Consider the following 22,643-nt stretch of genomic DNA (forward strand, 5'->3'; position numbering starts at 1 on the left):
CGTAATTCCATTTGCATTATTGATTACAAATTAGGTTGACCGCAAAAGATCATTTGTCATTCTTAATTGAGAAATAGAATGCTAACATACCAAATTCAAGATCGAAATTTGGTCCAGTTTTAATGTAAATGGTCAAGTGAACCGATGAAATCATGAAATTTGCCCATATTTTGCATATTTTGACTTTCCGCATTCTCTGTTTTCAGGGTGTAAAAATGGTTGGCCGAATAATATTACGGATTTAAAAAGTACAGGTTTTGAAAGGTCTCATCATAGTGGGTGCAATATCAAATATTGAAAGGTACGGTCTAAGCATGTTCATTGGAAGGCTTAGGACACGTAAATCGTTGTCGAATAATTTTCGCGACAAAGAGTTGCGAAAATTGCTATTTTCACTAATAATACCACCTTGATGTAAAGATTCACTTAAAAACCAATGCGATTTGCAAAACATGTATCTCTAAGCTTTGTCAAATCTATTTTTGTATTGTCTGCCTTATGTTAATATATGAGAAATTAAAGTTTTCATTACAAATTGATAAGTACAATGTGGACGATCCTGGTAAGATTACATAGTAGTGCGCCATCACACGATTTTCTTTAGTCTGGTTCCCTGACCCATTTCCCCGGTAGAGGGCGTGGGGAAATATAGGGTCAGGTACCGGGTACACTCCAAACAGTGGCGGCGCTCTCACTTCCGTTTCACTCTGCTCCCGCTTTCACCACTGCCACCGGTGACAAAAATGTGGTGATTTACCACATTTTTACGAAGTTCGCTTGATTGCAAATTTCAACAATGTCATGCTCTGTATGGCTATATTTAATTTCAAAGTCAAAGAATAAAGTATAAAACGATGTCTTTATGTTGTTTTTGTCGCATATTTGCGAAAATCGTTGGACCTACTTTTCGCGGGTGAATGTGTCTGATACAATAATGTGAGTGAAGGGTGGCACCGAAGCAGACAACACTTACGGCACTTTCATTTTTCAACTTACTGCATGATAACACACTTTGGAAAGTGAGCAAGTACAATGAAACATGACCACATCTTGAAAACTGCTGCCAGATAATGGCTAGCATTGAAATGAACTTTACGGGTGATAACATAAAAAATTATTCTCATATCATAAACTTTCAAAACTAGCAGCATTCACTGATGAGGAAAAAACTTTTGTGTCTTTTGTGTAAATACATTTTGAATGGCTGTATTTAAATTTTATTTCATTTTATTTAAATTTCTATCATTACTTTACTAAATAGCAAAAATGAAAGTCTCCATGACATGATACTCTCACATTGCCTCCGGCACTCATTTAAATTACTGGTAAAATAATCTGTGATATTTGCGGCAAAACAATACATTAGACATATGGACATAGGTTTATTGCTTAAATATCACTTTCATTTCTTTTCAGTGCATCTGAACGACACGCTTTCAAAAACTTGTGGCACGCCATTCTTTTATCGCCGTACACAATATGGCCAAATGATTATTTCAATTATCTTATTTTAACTGGATGAATACGTATATCATTTGATCCAAACATGTTATTTAAAGGGATATAGTCGTCGGAGCTGCGCTTAAAGGTTGCATGGGATTCACACGACCAATGTAAACATCCAAGATACGATGGTGATTGATGAAAGTTATTCATATCTGTCATAATCTACATCGTATAATTTTAATGTTACAGCTATGATTATGAGGTGCACCTAGATATCGTGCATGAAATACATTGTTTGTAAACAAGAAACTCGCACAGGCACAGTTGCGAATACTGGTTCCCTTTGATAATATGTATTCGGTATTTCGGTATTTCTGTTTTCAGTCAAATACTAGATTTATCTATTGCTAGATTGTCGCATTCGATTTGGTGGGAATTTGGCCGAGGGGCGCAGAGGGCTAAATTTATTGCCAGGTGATTTGCTGACATAGTGGCAACATATAAGAATGCAACAAAAATGTCGACAAATGTCAAAGTGTTGCAACGGGGATTCATACAATCTTATGTAACTAGAGCCTTCTTGATGGCGGTATCTTATTTCGTTCGAATTCGGTCGTCATTTGCAGTTTCTCTGTGGATGGTTTTACTTCAAGCTATTTTCAAGTGTCGACCATGTAAAACTTAGTTTGGAAAAGGAAATTTGACGACGACTTTGAAATTCGTGATGTAAACTAGCTCAGGATAATATTTCATTAGTCATAAAATGAGGGCTACTAATTTTGTTTGCTCGAGAAATATGCCATGCGTCGCTTGCCTTTTTCCCTTCCTCTAACTCTGAGCCAACATTGACCATTTGGCAATCGCACTTGCTCATAAAAGTAGCACAGTCTTGAGGGAACGACATCGTGTCGATTGAGGCAAATGACATGGTAGCAGAGATGCTACGACTTGCACAGGAGGAAATAGCAAATTTCAGTCCCGGGATTTCAGTGACGACACATTACTTTATAGGCGTATGGCTGTCGTCATCGGAATGTGATGTGGTTGACATGTGTACGATTTGTTGAGTATCAAAGGAGGTTTCCAATAGAAAATAACATGACAATTAACATCATTAATCGTTATCAACTTCAAATAGAACTGCCTTCAGTCACGTTTTTGGGAGCCTTCAGTGCCGCAGTTATCATTATTACAATAATGGGCATTGTCCAATAGCGATACATGAGAATCAAATATTCCTCAATGCAACATGTGATAGAAAATCACATTTCCCAGATTACTTTAAATATAAATTATTAGGTTTAATATTCAAAAAACCGAATGGCCGCCAAATGTACCGCAAATGCTTTAGATTCTAAAACATTACATTGACGGTGTTTAGTTTGCAAAAAGGAAGCATATGGCGATCAAGATTGTCCTTTATATGTAAATCGTCATGCGAGATCAGTATAAGCTTATGCAGGGATTGACCGAAAATGCAAGCGTGAAAATCAAATAGGACATTGGCTTATTGCCGAAATACAGATATGTCGATTTACCGATTTCAACTACGTACACCGATTTCCCGCAAAATATTACGAATTACGAATATTCCTATTTCTCATCTTTTGTGTAGACTTCATCCATCTCTGTTGGGGTGGTCTCAAGTTACAAGACAATCAGATGAAAATGATACAGAAAAGAGAGCAACAATTACGTCTGCTGCCATAGGATTACGTTAGATGATAGAAAACTCAGTTCTTCCCTTGTAATTTTCATGAAACTTTGCACAACTGCCCAGTCAAAACTTATCATTATGCTAGATATTCAGATACACCGCAGGCAAAGGTTTCAAAAGTTATGTGAAAATAGGCTTACTCGGCATTGTGTTACGTTATTGACAAAATTAGGGACCTTTATTATATTTTTAAAACTAGAGCGGTGACCTAATTTTTACCTTGAAAATCTGCGTTCTAAAATGACATATTCACTTTACTTATTGCACATTCTCAAAAACAAATATTTATACATATGTATACATATTTTCTTGCCATTTCAAAGTTGCTGTCTTCACCTTCATCGGCCTAAAGTGTTCCACGTCCTCTGATGTCAAATTTAAATGCTGATATACCACATGCCCCAGACCCTCGAGTTTTTCTCTGGGGTCTATGGTTTGACCACATTGAATTATATTCAACGGACATAGGACTACGGTGCCGTCCCTTTAAGAGAGTCATTTTTTCGCTTCATCATCGGTGTCAAGAGAAGGAAAATGGATTACGGCGACGTCTTCTCTATATGCGTACGCGGTACCCTCTCGCTGTCGCCTCTCCTGTAGCCTGTAGTCATGACTTACTACAATGTCTCCTTCCCGGAGTCTCCTTTTGAGTTTCAAACACTTTGTAGCACTTCTGTCTTGGTTTTTACGTTTATACTTCGGTTGCGCGCCTCCAAAACTCGTGTTACCGCGTTATAGTTGGTCCCATAAATCTAGGTCAATGACGTCTTGATATGACATCATTGACCTCGCCTGACATATTACAAAAGAATGGTATTGCTAATATTCATGCGCCTTTATTATGCAAAGTCACCGGTGGCAGTGGTGAAAGCGGGAGCAGAGTGAAACGGAAGTGAGAGCGCCGCCACTGTTTGGAGTGTGGTTCACACCGGGTAGCCATCTTGAACAGAATTTTGTTCAAGATGGCGGAGGTTAGTCACCTGACAGAACATGCTACAACAAATATGGCTGCTACCATGAAAACGCCGGTCAAAATTCGACTGGATCAGAATTATGTTCGAACACTGGTATCCGAACCAAAAACATTGGCACACGAGACGGGAAACATAAACTGAAAGGATTAATCCAGAAGCATTGGGAAATAGAGGTGATTGAAGGCTGGCTGTGATATCGCAGCAGTACTTGTTGCGTGTATTGAACACGCTAGGGTCATTGAGGTCATCGCCGACTGTGGCGTGACCCCAATGACCCGAGCACGTTCGATACACGCCACAAGTACTGCTTCGATATCACAGCTAATTGAAAGCAAACTTTGTTAGAACTGTGAACGACGATTGATTTCGATGGATAGAATGGTGTCCGAATTTCGTGAAAAATGCCAGGCATCCTGTCGACGTTCTAAAAGTATTAAGAGGTGTGCTAAATCACAGTGGCTAAATCATGGAGTTAGAAAGTCTTTCTTTTACCTCCACGGCTTGTGGTACAAACAAGAAGTTGGTGTCAAGTGAGCCTGAAAGTGCGAAACCCAAGAAAGATGAGAAAAAGTTACAAGTGTTACTTTCATCCAATCACAGCTTGTTTTAATTTAACCCAATAGCGTCCATGTTTACATTAGCCGGTACCTGACCCTATATTTCCCCACGCCCTCTACCGGGGAAATGGGTCAGGGAACCAGACTAGATTTCCTTGAGATATACAACTAAACTGACAAAAAAACATTTAGAGCGCCGGCTAATAATGATTTAAGTACTATAATATATTGGATCTTACGTTCTTGCTGACTCCTCCCTGCCTGTTCTATTATTGCTCTATAGATACATTAGGGTTAGGGGCAATGATGTCAGAATCACGCTGTGCTGCGTAAATGATGGGTTGTACTTTAGTTTTAACTATAAGCATTGCTTGTCATATTCTGTCAGAGAATAAATCACATATACGTTTTGGCATGCGGTCGAAAACTCGAAGATAACGACCGGGTGTGCATGCCTCTTCTCCTGTCGGTAATCATGTATGGTTTGAAACTACGAATATTCTCTGAAGCAGCACATTCAATCGGAACACTACTGAGTTTTACATCCTCAGAATCATTGCCAGAATGAAAGTCAACTTGAGCAGTCGCCAACTTATTTGTGACATGGGGCTCGCCGCACTGATTTCGTTGCTCGGACAAAGTGTATAGCCGTGCGGCCAACTGCCACAACGAGGGAAACCTTTCGGCGTTTCCGGCATATCGTCATCTGATCCAACCTTAAAAACAACGGACATACCAATCTAAAAAAGGTAAAAAAAGAAGGTGTTAAGTTGTGCGAAATTTTACAAAGTTAAAATTACGTGTAGTGACATCGAGGCCTAGCCGTCGGAAACCGGCGGTGGCTGTACTCAAAGGAAAGCAGAGTACCCATGGCTGTTCCGCAACACTTCAAAACACCCCTTATATGGAATTTTATCACAACAAACGACACCGTTATTATGGGAAATATAGGAGAAAAATTAACCAGGAAAAACCCCATAATTTATAAAATCTAGGGGTGGGTGAGATAATTGCGAATATAAAGTTAAAGTTATACCGCCATGTCGATATGTGTAGTAGAGCATGAGATTGTCTTGACACATCAATGTAGTCTAGTGTAGTTGTTTGTACAAGCTTACCTCCATTACAATCAGGGGCAACATGATAACTTTTAGGTCAAGCGTATACGATGATGTTCTTATTAAATAAATTGAAACCGTGACTTTTCTGCTCATGCCAATGTAGAATCGTTACAAGAGTCAGCAGCGATAAACTTTAAATAGACGGTACTACTTTAAATTTTCTTTTGGGTGATGTGTAGACTGCAGAGATCCGTCGGTCAAGGACGCTCCCCACGTGACGCTCCACTCCTCTACGGGAGCGTAGAGAGTGCCCTCGAGCGACGGATCTTCCAGTCCAGGTGATGTGGTGACTTTCGGTACTTGAAAAGTATGGTATTGTCTATGATGTTGCTCTCGAGAGTTAAGGTAGTATGCACCTCGAAAGTGAAAGACTTAAACTTTTGCTCTAACTTTCCTCAAGGAATCTTTCAATCATTCTCTTTCAAAATCAAGAATAAAATTAAGGGGTCACCGTGCAAATTTGGTACCAGAGAAACAAATTACCCAAGATTTACCGATATTAGAAATTCAAAATGGCCGCCATCCCTGTGTTAACTCTATGGAGAAAAATAAAAAATTTCGAATTTAGAAAAACTAAGCCGGTGAAACGTTTTCTTTCACCAAGAGTTTTTAAATGAACCCCACATGTGGTATATCAGAAGAGAATTGTAAAAGTTTGAGAGTCCGAATGTCTGTCCCCGAGGTGCGTTCTACCTTAAAAGCAGTCCCATGTGATAGGTAAAAAATATTTTTGTCCGTTTTTACATATCCCTTGACCCCCTTACCTCTAAATGGAACTCAAGGTGACAATGGAATAACCAAAATCCGGGATTGTCGGCATAGAAACGGATGATGCTAAATCCTCCATCGGGAATTGTCACAGTGTCTTTCTTTACCGCTCTGTGTAGTTTTCGATAGATCCCACCTACACAAAAAGAAATATAATCTTTAAAATCTTAAAAAAAACTTGACTCTTAGTAACTCGACCCCTATGTGTTTTGTGTCAACTGGAAAACTAGGTCAACTAGAAAACATAGGACTAATCACGTGTAAAATTTTGCGATTTTCTCTAAGGAAGAAGATTTTTGAGATAGACGAGTGACACATACTAACTGCATAGTGAAGTTTTGTGATTTGTAAGTGTATAATAAATAAGAGCTCTCTAGCTGTGGGACTGAAGGAGTGGGCGTGTAGTTGTGTGAGACCTCACCCGTTTACACTCTTTCAGGCTGAGTCGCACGGTATATACCAAACAATTCGTTTTGTTTTCTGTCGCCAAAGCGTAACTTCAGGCATCTTTAGGTTCGCCAACGCATGGTGGTGACCATTGTGGAAATATTTGATTCATGAATGACGTATTGACAAGCTTTTGAAAAGTATTGAAACGACATGTCACAAAGCTTACTTATATACGAATGTAGGTCACTGTGGAAAGTATTCCTAAACGAGTGAATGTGAATTTCTGTCTTACCGGCTTCGTCTAGTGCTTTCACTTCTTCTAAACTTGTTGACACTCCTAGTTTCTCCATGGCAACAACGCGGAACGAATGGCCATGGATATGCATGGGATGGTTCGAATTAAAAGTTACGCCTTCATCGATGACGACCAGCTCAACGACCTGCAGCAAAAATATCAAATGTGGGAATTCTGTAATAACTTTGTTGGTCCGACAGTGGGAGAATACACTCAGCTTTTGTGTGAGTTGAGAGAAAAAAAAACTGTTATATCAATCTAAATGACCACCGTGTCATGACTTTAGGGATTAATAGAATTTCACACCCTCAAGGACCTGGGATCAGATTTCTCACACGAGTTGGGGATATTTTGTCTCACACGAGCCGCAGGTGAGTGTAAGACAAAATATCCCCAACTCGTGTGAGAAATCTGATCCCAGGTCCCTTGTGTGAGATTCTTTTTCTCACATGGCCACAAAATGCATTAAATTCAAATTAGACACGTACAACATTATCCAAAATCGTGACAGCTCTGTCATCTGCCACTGAACTCTGACCTGCTTACTTTGTACTTCTGGTCGGTGTGTTACTCGTCGTGCCATTGGATAACATTTTGCGCGTCGAAGGAAACAGACTGTTTATCATCCAATCAGAGCTTGTGTAATATTTACTGCAAAGTGTGGGACGATTTCTGAGTGTGTGGGATAGATTTTTCCAACACTGTCGATCCCGCACTCCCACAGCGGACAGGAATGTGAGAAAATATTAACCACATAGACAACATAGTGTGGCAAATCATTATTTTGTATAATGTAAAATTGTTGTTATAGATGTGTGGTAAAATGGCAAGGAATTAACAAATACAGAGAACAACTGGATGAGTTTTCAATTTGTAAATCTATTTGAATAAATTAGGTTAATGTACAGCAATGCTGCAACTAAATGTTCGCAGTTTCCAGAGCCTACCATTACTACCCTGATTGACTGATTAATGAAATGGTCATTGGTGAAATGATTGATCGATCCATCAATTAGTTGATCGATTAATTTGCCGGGGTCTAGTCAAAACTAATGATTCTAATAAAAGAATCGAAAGAAAAACTTTCCTTCGTGAACGACCTTGACTGTTTTAAAGTCTGTGACCATAAAAGGGCTGCACTACTTTGTGGCATGGAAACCATTGAATGAAGCTTTATTGCGTCGAAGAAATAAAAAGGTCGTAAATACCGGTGGAACAAAAAGCATTTCAAGTTATGGTCTCCACTGAGAAACACAATAGCGTCAACTTATTAAGGTAGAACGCACCTCGGGGACAGACATTCGGACTCTCAAACTTTTACAATTCTCCTCTGCTATACCACATGTGGAGTTCATTTTAAAGCTCTTGGTGAAAGAAAACTTTTCACCCGCTTAGTTTTTCAAAATTCGAAAATTTTTATTTTTCTCCAGACAGTCAACACAGGGATGGCGGCCATTTTGAATTTCTAATATCGGTAAATCTTGGGTAATTTGTTTCTCTAGTACCAAAATTTGCACGATGACCCCCTATTTTTATTCTTGATTTTGAAAGAGAATGATAGATAGATTCCTTGAGGAAAGTTAGAGCAAAAGTTTAAGTCTTTCACTTTCGAGGCGCATACTACCTTAAGAAGCGCAAGAGACGATAGACACCACATTGTGGCAAATTTTGTCTCCAAACAAAGCCACCTTCTTTTGTCGGTATTTTTGTCACGACGATATCCTATAATGTTTTGGCTATCTGAAGCACAAAGCACATATCCTTGAGCAGCGTGAAGGGTGATGATAAAATTACGTGGTTCAAAAAAAAGTCTGTTACACGTTAATTTATGGAACAGACTGCTATATTCAACCCACAGGCTAAACACAAACGTATGCTGTTTCCCTTATTTGGTCAGTTAATATGTGTTTTATAAAATACCTTTTCTATGTTCCTAACTGAAAATCGAAAAAATTCTCCACTCTATCATTCTCTGCCGTTATACGCGACTCCATCGTCTTTGTTTATGGTTGCTATAGGAATGTGCCCGTGTGCATATCATTTATCCAGAACACGATTGGAACTAATTTGGGATAATTTGATCTTCATATTTTTCAAAATTCTCAAAAATGTTAGGTGCCCTACGGCTAAATGTCTCAACATTACAAATTACTCATAAAAACAAGTTTGTAATATAAAAAGAAAAGCAGATGAGCCTACATTTGTAGATTTTAAAGACATAGCTTCGCCATCCAATTATCCCAAATTAGTTCCAATCGTGTTTTAGGCACTATACTACAGTCGTCCCAACTGTTATTGGGTTTAGCAACAAAATTTAACCGTTGAGCACTTTTCATGTATCAGCCAGTGCAAAAATGACGCATACAACGTGACAAATCACACAAGTAAGATTTTGGATGAGATGTGTTCTAATTAATGATTAGATACAGTGTGTCTGTCATATGAGAACGAACTTAAGAAACACCACTATTAATACAAATCTGTCAAGACTGTGCTTTCTGCGCATGCTGTATCATATTTGAACATTTATACACACTTAGAGGTGCGTTCAGAAACTGACTGTTGATATTGTGCCAAAGTACAGGGACATACATTAAAAGTCACAGCTAGGGGAACTTTGAGTCAGGATTTGAGCGATCGAATAAATAAATAAATAAATAAATAAATAAATAAATAAATAAATAAATAAATAAATAAATAAATAAATAAATAAATAAATAAATGAATAAATGAATAAATAAATAAATAAATAAATAAATAAATAAATAAATAAATAAATAAATAAATAAATAAATAAATAAATCTAGACTAGGTCAATGGTGCTAACAGATATTTGGGTTACATTTGTACGTCAATAAAATGAAATACCTAAACTTAAATGGAACTGTGAACTCGGTTACGTCGGTGTATGATACCATATGATAAGAGTTCGCTTTACTAAACTCTGGTGGATTATCTTTGCCTCGGCAGTTGTTCTCTCGTTTGAGTGTATTTGAGGCAGTTTTTGGGCCGTGGGTATTTTTTGCCGATCACTACTTTGAGTACGTTACCAGAAGTCGATCAAATAATGCAAAAAAGAGGTAAACTAAAAAAAAACTGATTGAAGAAAGGATGGCAACAGAAATTATCGCAGTTTGCCGTTCAATAGTACGTGTTTTTTGCTTAAAATATGTGAGAGTTTACCCGTCCTGGTAACCATTATCGGTGACCTATGACCTGTCTTCCAGCTTGATCGAGAGAGACAAGCAGCCGCAATGAAAACACCTTTAAAAGCAGGGCTAACATACATTGTATATTGTATTAAATTGCATTAGGCCAACTTGAAAAAAAATAAATTGCGCTGTTCCGATAACATGGTTTTCAAAAATAGGGTAGGTAGGTCGGCAGGAATTTTTTCCAAAATATTTTTAAGTATGCATTTTTCAGGGGTTCAGAGCGATCAAACACAGGCCACAACATTTCTAGAAAAACGTATCATTCATATAAAAAGAACAAAACCATAAAAGACATCCTCGTTCAAGCACAATTCCAGGTAATGAGTGGGTGATTTTATGGGTTTTTCTTTCTTTTTTCACTTCCATGTTTACGTAGCTTTACATGTAAAAAGTGTAGGGTTGGCAGGTAACAAATAGGGTAGCTCGGGTTGTCGGAACAGCACAATTTTTTTCTCGGCTTCATATTGTATTTTATTTTATTGTATTGTATTTCTTGCATAGCGTTGTATAGGTTTAAATTTATTATTTAATGGTGATCTGATACTTTTAAGTGCAATTAATACACAATTTACATGAAGCCTGCTTTGAAAAAGCTTTTCTATGACGACTTCCTGGTTGATAATTATTGCTAGGTTAGAAACTTTCAGCAGTTTTAAGTAAATTCTAAAATGTCCAGGTGAACTACGATACTTTCTGATGTGTGTCTGGAAACGCCACCTTCTTCAGTTTTAATACGTCAGAATGATACTATAAAACAGACTGCTCAGCAGCGTCAATTTCCCGCCTGACTTTTGCATATTACAGCCGTTTGCGAAAATCATGCCTACCTGTCCAAGTCCAACTTCATGGACATAGGTACACGAGCAAAATTCTGTGCTGCAGTTCTTGTCCTGTAAGGTCTCGGGAGTGCAGATCTCGTCCACGACATCTTTGTGCTGGGTCAACAGCGGGGACGAGGCGTGTTTGAAGCTGACGTCATTGACCTGAGTAGAGTACAGGTGGTGGTTCACAGCGACAGCCGATATCGGATAGAAGTCAGGATGGTGGAATTTTGGATTATCGATCTTATTGAAGTCCATGGCCAGGTAGATCTTGCGATCAACGCTTTCCGAAGTTATATCATCAGGTTCTGTTCCAAAAGGCAGAAACAATTATTTTGTGACTTACAGGGTACTTTCAAAAACATTTGAAATTAGTAACAAGGTTGCTAACATTATATAGCTAGCATTTGTAGCAATGACTTTGACAAGGAATGGACCATTCCGAACTCGGAGAGGGTGCGATCAGGATGCCCACATACAATTACATTTTAGCCTTTCGAAATCGACGATTTTTTTTACCGGATTTTGCATAGCCTTCACATTAATTTACGAACTATTTTCTCGCACACTCCTATGTAATATTTTCTTCAAAAACTAGTGATTGCTGAAAAATCAGGAATTTGTGAATCTTTGCCTTAGTTGACCTTGCAACTCCCCTCTAAATTGAAATAGTCTATCCAGAAAATATTTGAAATAACGATATGGACATAGATTCATTTCCGTTGATAAGTGTCTGATATAATTCGAGCGAGATGAAGGTACCCTATACGTCGCCTACAGCCTCCGTGCCTACGACCCTACCCCGTCTAGCCTGGAGGTCCACTTTTAGCGCCGTAGCATAAAAACAGCTCATTTGAAAGTGAATGGTCTCCAGGAGAGACGATCATGTCACTGGCGTCCCTTTGAATGTCAATCAGCCCAAATGTTCCTCACGTGATTGGTCAATGATTAAATGGGTGTTGCTCATGAACAAGCTCATAAACTGAACATTGTCTGGCTAGTTTATGAGCAACACCCATTTAATTATTGACCAATCATGTGAGGAACATTTAGGCTGATTGACTTTCAAAGGGACGCCAGTGACATCATCGTCTCTCCTGGAGACCATTCACTTTCAAATGAGCTGTTTTTATGCTACGGCGCTAAAAGTGGTCCTCCAGGCTAGACGGAGTGGGGTCGGAGGCACGGAGGCCGTAAGCGATGTATAGGGTTCAGGGAACTGCTTTTCTGAAACTAAACATCTTTTAGATGGAGTCAGGATTGTCTGACATAAAGTATACAAACTTAAACAGCATCGTATTGTTCAAAAGATGTTGTCAGATTTGATTGAAATTTGGCTGACATTATCGTTTTATTAAATTGTGCCACATACAATATTAGAAATGTTATCAGATGTGGGCACTTGACCGAAAAATGACATTTTCCTCCAGAATTCATATAATTATTAACAGGTGACATCACAACCACTAAACATACAATTTTGGTTATTATTTCTGCATATTAGGAAATCTATAGACTGGTACTCTTTCGCTTGGCTTGTCTCAGCAGCAGTTGGCATTAACCCCACAATGTACAGTCTACCACTAACGCTACAGTCTGCTGAAGTTCATTCAATTTATTCTGTTTTGATATGTATATGCTCACATACTTGGAAGGAGTCTAAAAGTATACCTATCGTCATTCATCTCAAAAACAGCGCACCCTAAATAAAATGACTTGTCTGATTCAGATCGAATAATACATGTTAAATGTAAAAAAAAAACATTCTGGATTTAGACATTTTCAAACCGTACTGTACAAACACTGAATCAACCGTACTGTACAAACACTGAAACACTGTACATATATTTGTTCGGGCGGTGGTAAATCAGAAAATGTCACTATTTCCTTTGTAAAATCACCATCCTTTGGTGTACTGTATTGGAACCATCTAGCTTACGGTGACTTTAAAGAATTCAAAATGTTGTTTAAGGTAGTATGCACCTCGAAAGTGAAAGACTTAAACTTTTCCTCTGACTTTCTTCAAGGAATCTTTCAATCATTCTCTTTCAAAATCAAGAATAAAAATAGGGGGGGGTCACCGCGCAAATTTTGGTACCAGAGAAACATATTACCCAAAATTAACCGATATTAGAAATTCAAAATGGCCGCCTCCGTGTGTTAAATCTATGGAGAAAAATAAAAATTTGTGAATTTCGAAAAAGTAAGCCGGTGAAAAGTTTTCTTTCACCAAGAGCTTTAAAATGAACCGCCACATGTGGTATATCAGAAGAGAATTGTAAAAGTTTGAGAGTCCGAATGTCTGTACCCGAGGTGCGTTCTACCTTGACATTCAGTTTTGCAGACGAAAGTATGGTTGTCGGTGTCCGAGATCGAGAATGAACAGCAGGTAGGCGTGAACAAACCCGGGATTTTATATATATTTTTTGAGCCTTGATTTCATGGAAGAAGGTCTTACCGGTAGCATTCATATAATAAATGGGAATCTCTCTTTCACTTGCTTCTTTGTTAAATGGATTCAGAATCGTGCCCCAATTCTCCGGGGCGTCCGGATCGTCGGCTTGGTAGCTTTCGGGCTTCGACGGATCCACTTCATCCGAGCCGTGGTATCTGAGAATTGCTAATCCTGAAGCGTTCTTGAAAGAACAGTCTGCAAGGCCCTTCACCCGAAACCAATAGTTGCCAATGATTTGGTTTGCTGTGAGAATAAAATCAAAAGACTCGCCTCCGTACACTATTAACACGTCTGTCTCATAGGATTCGAACGGAACACCATCACTGGCGATAACAAGCATGCGGTGGTCGTCGATGGAAATTTGCATTGGACAGAAAGTGATGGCATTGCTTATCATGCGGAAACGATAACGCATGCTCTGTTCAACGTAGTAAACTTCCCGGTCAGTATAGTGAGTATCGTCTCCATCCGTGTAGCCTCGTCGTTTTCCCTTTCCGTTGATCAACATGGCCTCTGCTTGATTATCGCCTTTGTCGTGGTGATGAGCGACGAACTTTAGCATGGTGATTTCGTCAAGCCAGTCGGTGATGAATACCATGTGTTCAGAGAGGTCTTCGTCGTAAAGGTCACTGTGAGGGTCGTCCTGCTCGGGATATCGTATGATCATCGCCCCAAATATGCCGTCGGCACGTTGGAGCCCTGAGTGTGCATGCCACCAGTGCGTGCCACCGGTTTTGGCGGGAAATTCGTAAGTGAAAGTGGATCCGTATGTGATCGGGCACTGTGTGATCATGGCTGCTCCGTCCATGTGCTGGTAATCTTTCAAGTGCTGCCCATGCCAATGCATTGCAATACCTTCATTGTTGTCAAGGTGATTTGTGACATTGATGATGAGTTGGTCACCATAGCAAACCTAATGAAATGAAAAACGTATATATTGATTCAAATTTCAACAAATCCATCTTAAATAAAACGAGCCATTGATACTTGATAAAGAAGTACAAAAAGCTGGAAGACCAGGAGAGAGAGAGAGAGAGAGAGAGAGAGAGAGAGAGAGAGAGAGAGAGAGAGAGAGAGAGAGAGAGAGAGAGAGAGAGAGAGAGAGAGAGAGAGAGAGAGAGAGAGAGAGAGAGAGAGAGAGAGAGAGAGAGAGAGAGAGAGAGAACATGCTTAAAGATCGTACCTCGATGCTAGGTCCAGGCAGCAACCTGTTGATCACAGCGATTGGACGAGGAACGCCATTGAGGGGTATGCAGTGAGGGCGTAGACAGTCAGTTTTGTTGATCGGACAGTTATAGCAAGCCTTCGACATAGAGTAGTACCATTCGGCTACGAAATCATACTCGCAGGTCATTGGAGCCGGTGGATATTCGCATATACGCCGGCAGGGGTGACCGTTACATATTACACCTGCAAAAATGGACACATAAAATGATTATTGTGCTATCTTTAAACTTACTAAGGGAACGAGCAGAATTAACGGCAGGGGGGGGGCTGGAAGAGAAAATATGTGGTGTATATATTTTTTACAGCCCCCCCCCCTAACACCAGCAAAAATTTTAGTGGCCCCCCCCCATCACCGGCAACAAAATTTTCATCATACTCTGAGTAAAATAAGAACTTCAAGTGAAACACCCATGGTATATATAATAAATGCATTGTCTTTTTAATTTCCGAAGTATGATACAGCAAAGAGTAAGAATTGTAGGACAATTTTGTCACTGAAAAGACTGAACTGAACAGCATAATTATTTTTGAGTCTGTTTGCTGGTATGAATTTTAGCATTTCATATACCGGTATGCCTATGCTTTACTTCAACTGAGTATCTGTATGATGTTTTCAGATGTTGGGGAAAAATGTATAACATGACCATTGTGATTTCAATGCACTTTCCACAACCCAGTGTCTGCCTTTCTATGACTACCCAAGATATTGAATGTTACTCCACTGTAATGGCAGTCTGCCATTGGAATAGTCCTTCATGGGCTAACTATAAAAGACCCATTAATGCCATTTTTTTCTTTTTTTTCAGTATTTTTTTCCTGTGTGTCCACTACGTATTCTAGTTCTTCCTATAGCATGATGAAATAACCAGTTTCAACCTAGCCTCTGTATCATTACCAACCATTATTATTGTTGACAAATGAAGTCAATTTTCAATAATAATATTGCTCATTTTACACATAACAACTGCATTGTGAGGTTTAAGACTTGGTATTTCATCATGCTACAAGAAGTTTAACAAGGAACTCCAGCTTCAACAAGGAACACAAATGCTCAAAAAATATTCTCTGTTTGTCATGGTGTAAAAAATTTTGGTGGCCCACCCCTTACCTTCCCACCCCAACAACACTCATTTTTTTTTCGTGCCCCCCCCCATTTTCTCTTCTGGCCCCCCTGCCGTTAATTGTGCTCGGTCCCTAATAGTTGTCTTTTGTCAAAGTTGAAAGCTCATTCAACTGGGCGGTACAAGTCTCACGCTTAAATTCTTTTTTAGAGTATCTCCATAGTGAAGGGACTGCTCCATTGAGTAGTTAGTATTCACAATGGAGGTCAAAAGAATTCGAAGTTTCAATGTTTGTTAGGACAGAGGTTTGACGAAGGCACAAGTTTTGGAATACTCCATGGTCCTTAGAGAAAAATTCAACACCAACATATTCTAACACATGGCCACCTTACCTTGGAACTGCTCATGTCATCTATGCTGGCATAATCTATGGCAAGAAAAGCCGAAACTGTTACAGACTTGCTGAAACCATAATACAAAGCTTAATAAGGGAGCGTTTACTTCTTGGCCGGCGAAATCAAAGGCGTGTCACCTGGACACGAGATCTGCCAGAGTGGCAGGGGAGGGGGTCATATTTTCACCTCGCACAGAGTCAGGAGGTCGCTTGATGCTAAAAAGTATTCACTCAGTCAAAACCCATTCTTTCAGTATACAAAATTATAACTGGAAGTACAAGTGATATTACTCACAATTTCCCTCTCCATGTTCATTTCACTATGGACTTGTGACATCGCCATGGTATTAAGTCTATAATAGTCTTATCATACTATGAGTTTACAGGCTCATGTGGCTAAAGACCAAATGATCGATCAATTCTGATTTTGATGAAGGCCGTTTGTGTGCATTTGCGTAAAAATATTGGCTCAGAGTGGACAATACTAAGACTATTGGATTAATAGTAGGCCTAATCTTATTCTGAATTATTCACAACAAAGCACAGAGAACTCATAAAATTACGCTGAACACTCTGAAAGTTAACCTGGAGATTTCTATGAGGGTTTTCATTATTAAACGGACGTGTAGTCGATACAACAACGAATACAAGAACCCTGCCACAATTTAAATTTTTAATTTTTAAACGTACAGCGTAAAACTCACTTATGGCACGATAGTGGACATGAAAACTAGAAACTTGAGCTTGTAAACCTACACCAAAATCCTAAATTGTGTAAGCTCCAGCAAATTAAAAACTAACAAACAAACAAAGAAACAAACATTAATACAGCATGTGCGAACAAAACCTTTGTTGAACAATTGTTGTAGGTTTCAAGTCTTTCATGTATCTCAAGGACACCACACAGCTCGTAACTTGAGGTGATCCATATTAACTGGTTTTGAAATTTTACCATCGTTACCATACATGAAGCAACTTGATTCAAAGCGGATACCAGCTTAATCATTAACATGAATTATGAATAAATGTGATCAAAGTAATGATCCCGTGGATAGAGCAGATGAAATTACGACCCAGTCGCTCAAATTACTGTCAATAAACTATTCTTTGCACTCGCTTGGATAAGAATCCAAAAGATGGATTACATTACTAATAGTAGAAATACGTTCATAGTGCTGAATTTGAAGACAAGAAGCTGATGGTTGAGAGGGTAAAAAAGCCTTGTGAATATCAGCATACATACTGCCAACCTGTTTTTTTCCTGGTCAAACGATTCAGCGAGAGAGTCAACATTTGTCACGAGATTGGTTTGTGTTGAACGGTGATGCTATGATGTGAGTCAGATATATATTGCCTCTCGTTGAGGATATCATAAAAAAACTTGCAATGTCTTAATAATAATAATGTCTTCATCTCTTTTCAGACCTCATGAAATGTAAGCGTTGAAATCCTTCCATTTGCGTTTTTCTAATAATGCTCTGGCTCCCGATTTTACTTGCCAAACCCTGGCCTCAGTAACTGAAAGCTCTCCTTGTGCAAACTTGATCGTGATGAAAGATGCTGGAAGACCTGTAAATTTCCATGAAGTCTTACCAGATAAATGATAAATATTCTATACTGCATATAAAAGGGCATACCAGTACAAGTTGTCAGAGCTGCAACGTATTATAGCACGAGTCAGAGCAAAGATCGAGAGAATCCAACACACTATTCAACATGTTAGGTCTATACCGTTTTGTTTGCACACTGCCCTGTCAGGTGGGTATGAGGGACTGTGATCGTAACTAGGCATAGACCCCATAGAGAAAACTCCTACGCCTTTCTAGATGGGAGAGGCATACTTATTCATCTAATGCAAATTCATCAACTTAGTCTTTTAATGCCCATGCAGGTAATGAGTGCACTGTACATCTTTCAGCCTAGTGAAACATCTACCAATTAATTTACCTTTGGAAAATTCATTGGCCGATTTACTAGTAAGATGTTACGCGCCTTGAAATTGGAAGATTAAACATTTGCTCTAACTTCAGGAAACCTAAAAGAATTTTCTTTCGAAATTTAAGAATTTAAATCAGCTTCATAGCGCAAAATATTGTGAAACAAACCACGCAATATTTACCGATACTTGAAATTCAAAAATGGCTACAATCTTAGTGATGGGGATGGGGTGGGGGTAGTTTCGATTTCTAAATAAGTCCCCACAAGGGGTAAATCGTAAAAACTACTGTATAAGTTTTTGAGTCAGGATATCTGTCACCAAGCACACACCCGAGCTCCAATTGATGCTGTCACAGACAGTGTAACTTCACTGACAATATATTAACTGCCGCATACACAGGATCACTGCACATACTCATACTGCAGGGCGCATATGTCTTTTCCGAAAGATTCGGTCTTGCATGGCTGCGCTTTCATTTTCGACAATAGCCGTAAACAAAAGAATTACAACTTTTGTTTGGGGTATGAGCGCGAGTTTGAGCTCATACCCCTACATGTCCATTTCTCAGCGTACGATAGACAACCGTATCCTTGAAAAACACCCAAACTATTTTGCTGGAGGGTCAGCGAGTACGATGGGTTTATGCCGCACATTCATGTGACTGCGGAGTTCGCGTACCTTCAACAATGAGTAATTGAGACGTATCACAGCATAGGCGGCCAGACGCTATAAATATTATTTAGTTATTCTCACTGTTTTCTCTATCAGTTCTTCTCCTTTTCTTCATACTCTGACTGATCGGAGTAAATAAAATAAATAACTATAATAACCTAACCTAGCTTCTTGGCTCTTTATTCATTTTACACTCCATTACAAGGATGTTTATCTCTCATACACACATCTTGTAATTAATTAGTCAACACGACTAATTGTGCTAATCCCTACGGCGATGTTATCACTTGCAACCGTTTTGGTCCCCATCAAATGAAATAAATGACTATAAATAACCTAACCTAGCTTCTTGGCTCTTTATTCATTTTACACTCCATTACAAGGATGTTTATCTCTCATACACACATCTTGTAATTAATTAGTCAACACTACTAATTATGCTAATCCCTACTGCGATGTTATCACTTGCAACCGTTTTGGTCTCCATCCATGCATGTGGATAGAGTAATACACTGAACTCGATTTGAACGGCTTGTCGACAACTCTAAAAAAGAACGCAGTTTTGTCGAGCCAAAACATCAGCCTTTCACGTAAAGCACCTGATATCTTGTGATAATTTTGGAAATCATCACCAAGGTCTGTGTTGTTCGTAACCCCAACTGGCGAATATGCTGTCGCCGCAAGGTTTATTTTGACCAATGCTCATTAAAAGTACTCAAACTATACGTTAGCGTGTAAATCGTCAAGCAAGTTACCAGTGCGAAATGAAGAGCCGGGTGCTCTATATGACAAATTCAAGTGACATTATAAATGTAGTTCACGTAAATCGCGGAGCGTGATTGTGTTTTACGGTAAAACAGTGAATGAAAATCTGAAAATCCCAGTGACTGCGATGTCTCCCTTGTATGAAGTTTGTGATATGTCCTCAGACGTAGCGAGGTGACTATTGGCTGAGAACAGCGAAGAAGTTGGAAACTTTGCCATTCGCATTTTTTCGTAATAGAATTTGTCCTGACTACACTTTTACACACGGGGCGTGTTATTCAATTGAAAACCATGGCAACATGGCACACCAAATCCGGCACCAAATCAATCATGACAGGTTTACTGTTACGATTGCACCGTTTCACTCACCCTGACTTATGACCACCGCAACAGCGAGTAAAGCTCGGAGGCATATCCACGACGTCTCCATTTCGATGCAGCGCAACTACAACAAGTTGTCGTCTGTACCCGGGCGTCTGTAGCAAGGAATTAAATGTCGGTAATGCCAAGTAAGGCGTGGCTTAATATTCATATTAGTTTACTACTTTCGCTTTTGCATTGTATACGTCACACAAGAATGCCACCGTGGTTGACCCTTCACTGGGTTGGAGAGGGAAACGCGACATCGCAAATTTATACTATATCGAATATATCATCTATCATACCATACAAGTATATTGATGACGTAAATACAGCGATCTGATTGGTCGAGATGTGTAAAGAATTGTGGTGGCACGTGTGGAACCATTCCAACTTTTCCCCACACAGAAACTGGGCAGTTTGGATTATTCATACCTATCTTAATCCTACTGTTCGTAATGTTTATGTCGTAAACACATCTATCGCACACTTTTAACACCTTTTCCGGGTTCTTGAACCCGGTAGGTCAAAATTGGCTGTTCTGGCCTTTTTGATCACCCCTCTTAAAATGCTTGGATAGTTGACTTGGAAAACAATTAAAATTAAAAGTTTCATTAGCAATTAAGCCAAACACCGGAAAAAACAGAAAACATGGCTCATTAGGCGTTCTCAGTAGGTGAAAAAGTTAAGACCCTCGATGACTGTTACTGGTGGACAAAGGGTGCAGTGAATAGCCAAACACACAAAATCAAACACAAACACCAATAGCCAAACACACAAAATCAAACACAAACACAGAGAACGAAAAAATAGTGTAGGTGATGTGTGCAGCCGCTTTCCCTTTATTACATTCCTAATCTTCATTGGAACTGAACACGAACTCCACGAATTCATTACACTAATCAACAAAATGCATCCCACTTTCAAATTTTCATATGAAAGTTCCTCACACGAAATAACATATCTTGACCTAGTCATTTACAAAGGTCAACGATACAACAAGGAAAACATACTAGACACCAGAACACACACAAAACCAACAGATACATTCCAGTTCCTACATAGAAAATCATGTCATCCAAAATCAGCCTTCATGGGCCTAATCAAAGGCGAAACATTAAGGTACATGAGGACATGTAACAATGAAGAAGACTTCAACAACAAAGTCAAAACATTTAATGAAAAGCTATTACTGCGAGAATATCCACAACAAGAAATATCAAACATCAATGCGGAAACAATTACGCTACACGAAGAACACATTTAAATCACAAACAAACGCACAACAACAACACAAATAAATTGATATTTGCTACCAAATATAGTCCACACATCAAAACAAAAGACATCAAACAATCACTCCTTTAGAACTGGCAAGAAATAGAAAAAGACCAAATACTAAATAATTTATTCACGATGAAACCGATCATCGCTTACAAAAGAAATCCAAACATTCATTGGCGACACACTCATAAATGCACAGTACACAATCTTAGAGAAACGACCGAACAAAATGCAACACAACAAACGGACCCAAACATAAGTATTCTAGCCTCCTTGCTAGACGAACAAAACACTGACAATAATTAAACCACGAACAGTGAAACATAAATCTAAGGAGAGCAATCTCCAAAGAAAAGCGATTGAGGAAGAAACCACACACTGGTTTCGAAACGTAATGTCATAACATAAAGGAAAGAAGCTGGAACTGACGACGAGTGCTGATGTACAACTGGAACTTATTTATTGAATACGAACCATAACTGGACCTCTCGGCCCAGCCGCTGATACATGAGTCTGTCTGAGTCCCAGTTCCTAGTTTCGGTCACTCCACTAGAGAGTGACCGTGGTCCAAAGTTCTAGTTTCGGTCAAAGTTCTAGTTTCTGAGTGAATGTCCTGTCTCGGTCACTCCACAGGAGAGTGACCGTGGTTATCGGTCCTCCAGTTCTCCTCTTTTCATCCTCTGAGTTAGTGTGTCTATTTATACAATATCTTGGCTATGTCGGATGCCGACGCCATAAAGAATATAATAAGAAAATGCTTTGATTTACCGACATTAGAAAGGATTACAAAAGTAGAAATTATCACTTGCCCGTGCGTGGCTTGCTACAATTCTTTTGTTTCAAACCCACGCTATGAATAAATCAAATGATAACAACGGCTCAATATTACGATTGGTTGAAACACAATAGAACATGGGGGTAGTAAGCAGAATACCTCCATAAGAAAAATAAGTTACTGGATAATTCTTTCAAATGTCTAAATGAGCGAGATCATGTCGTCGATACTGTGCTGGTATTTCGTGGCGCCAGCATTGTTAGAGTCCAAACAAAGAAACGTCAGCTTCAAGTTGATCACTCGCGTTTTCCTATCCCATGATGCATCAAAACGGAAGTTGCGACATTTTTCTTGTAAGCGCACCCTGAAGTCGTGATCGTGTAGTCTGGTTTCCTGACCATTTTCCC

General features: G+C 39.1%; 1 protein-coding gene across 1 annotated transcript; it reads right to left on the minus strand.

Annotated features, from left to right (window-relative positions):
- Nucleotides 1-4,825: 4,825 nt before the first annotated feature.
- On the minus strand, nucleotides 4,826-20,353 carry LOC139118464 (uncharacterized). Its single transcript, XM_070681759.1, has 7 exons — nucleotides 20,187-20,353; nucleotides 14,943-15,169; nucleotides 13,763-14,672; nucleotides 11,311-11,612; nucleotides 7,266-7,413; nucleotides 6,580-6,719; nucleotides 4,826-5,434 (listed from the first exon to the last, which is right to left on the minus strand). Exons 1-7 carry the CDS (start codon nucleotides 20,245-20,247, stop codon nucleotides 5,234-5,236), a joined length of 1,989 nt encoding a protein of 662 aa, XP_070537860.1. The 5' UTR covers nucleotides 20,248-20,353; the 3' UTR covers nucleotides 4,826-5,233.
- Nucleotides 20,354-22,643: the final 2,290 nt, after the last annotated feature.

The sequence above is a fragment of the Ptychodera flava genome, chromosome 19, assembly GCF_041260155.1.
Source record: "Ptychodera flava strain L36383 chromosome 19, AS_Pfla_20210202, whole genome shotgun sequence".
Lineage (NCBI taxonomy): Eukaryota > Metazoa > Hemichordata > Enteropneusta > Ptychoderidae > Ptychodera > Ptychodera flava.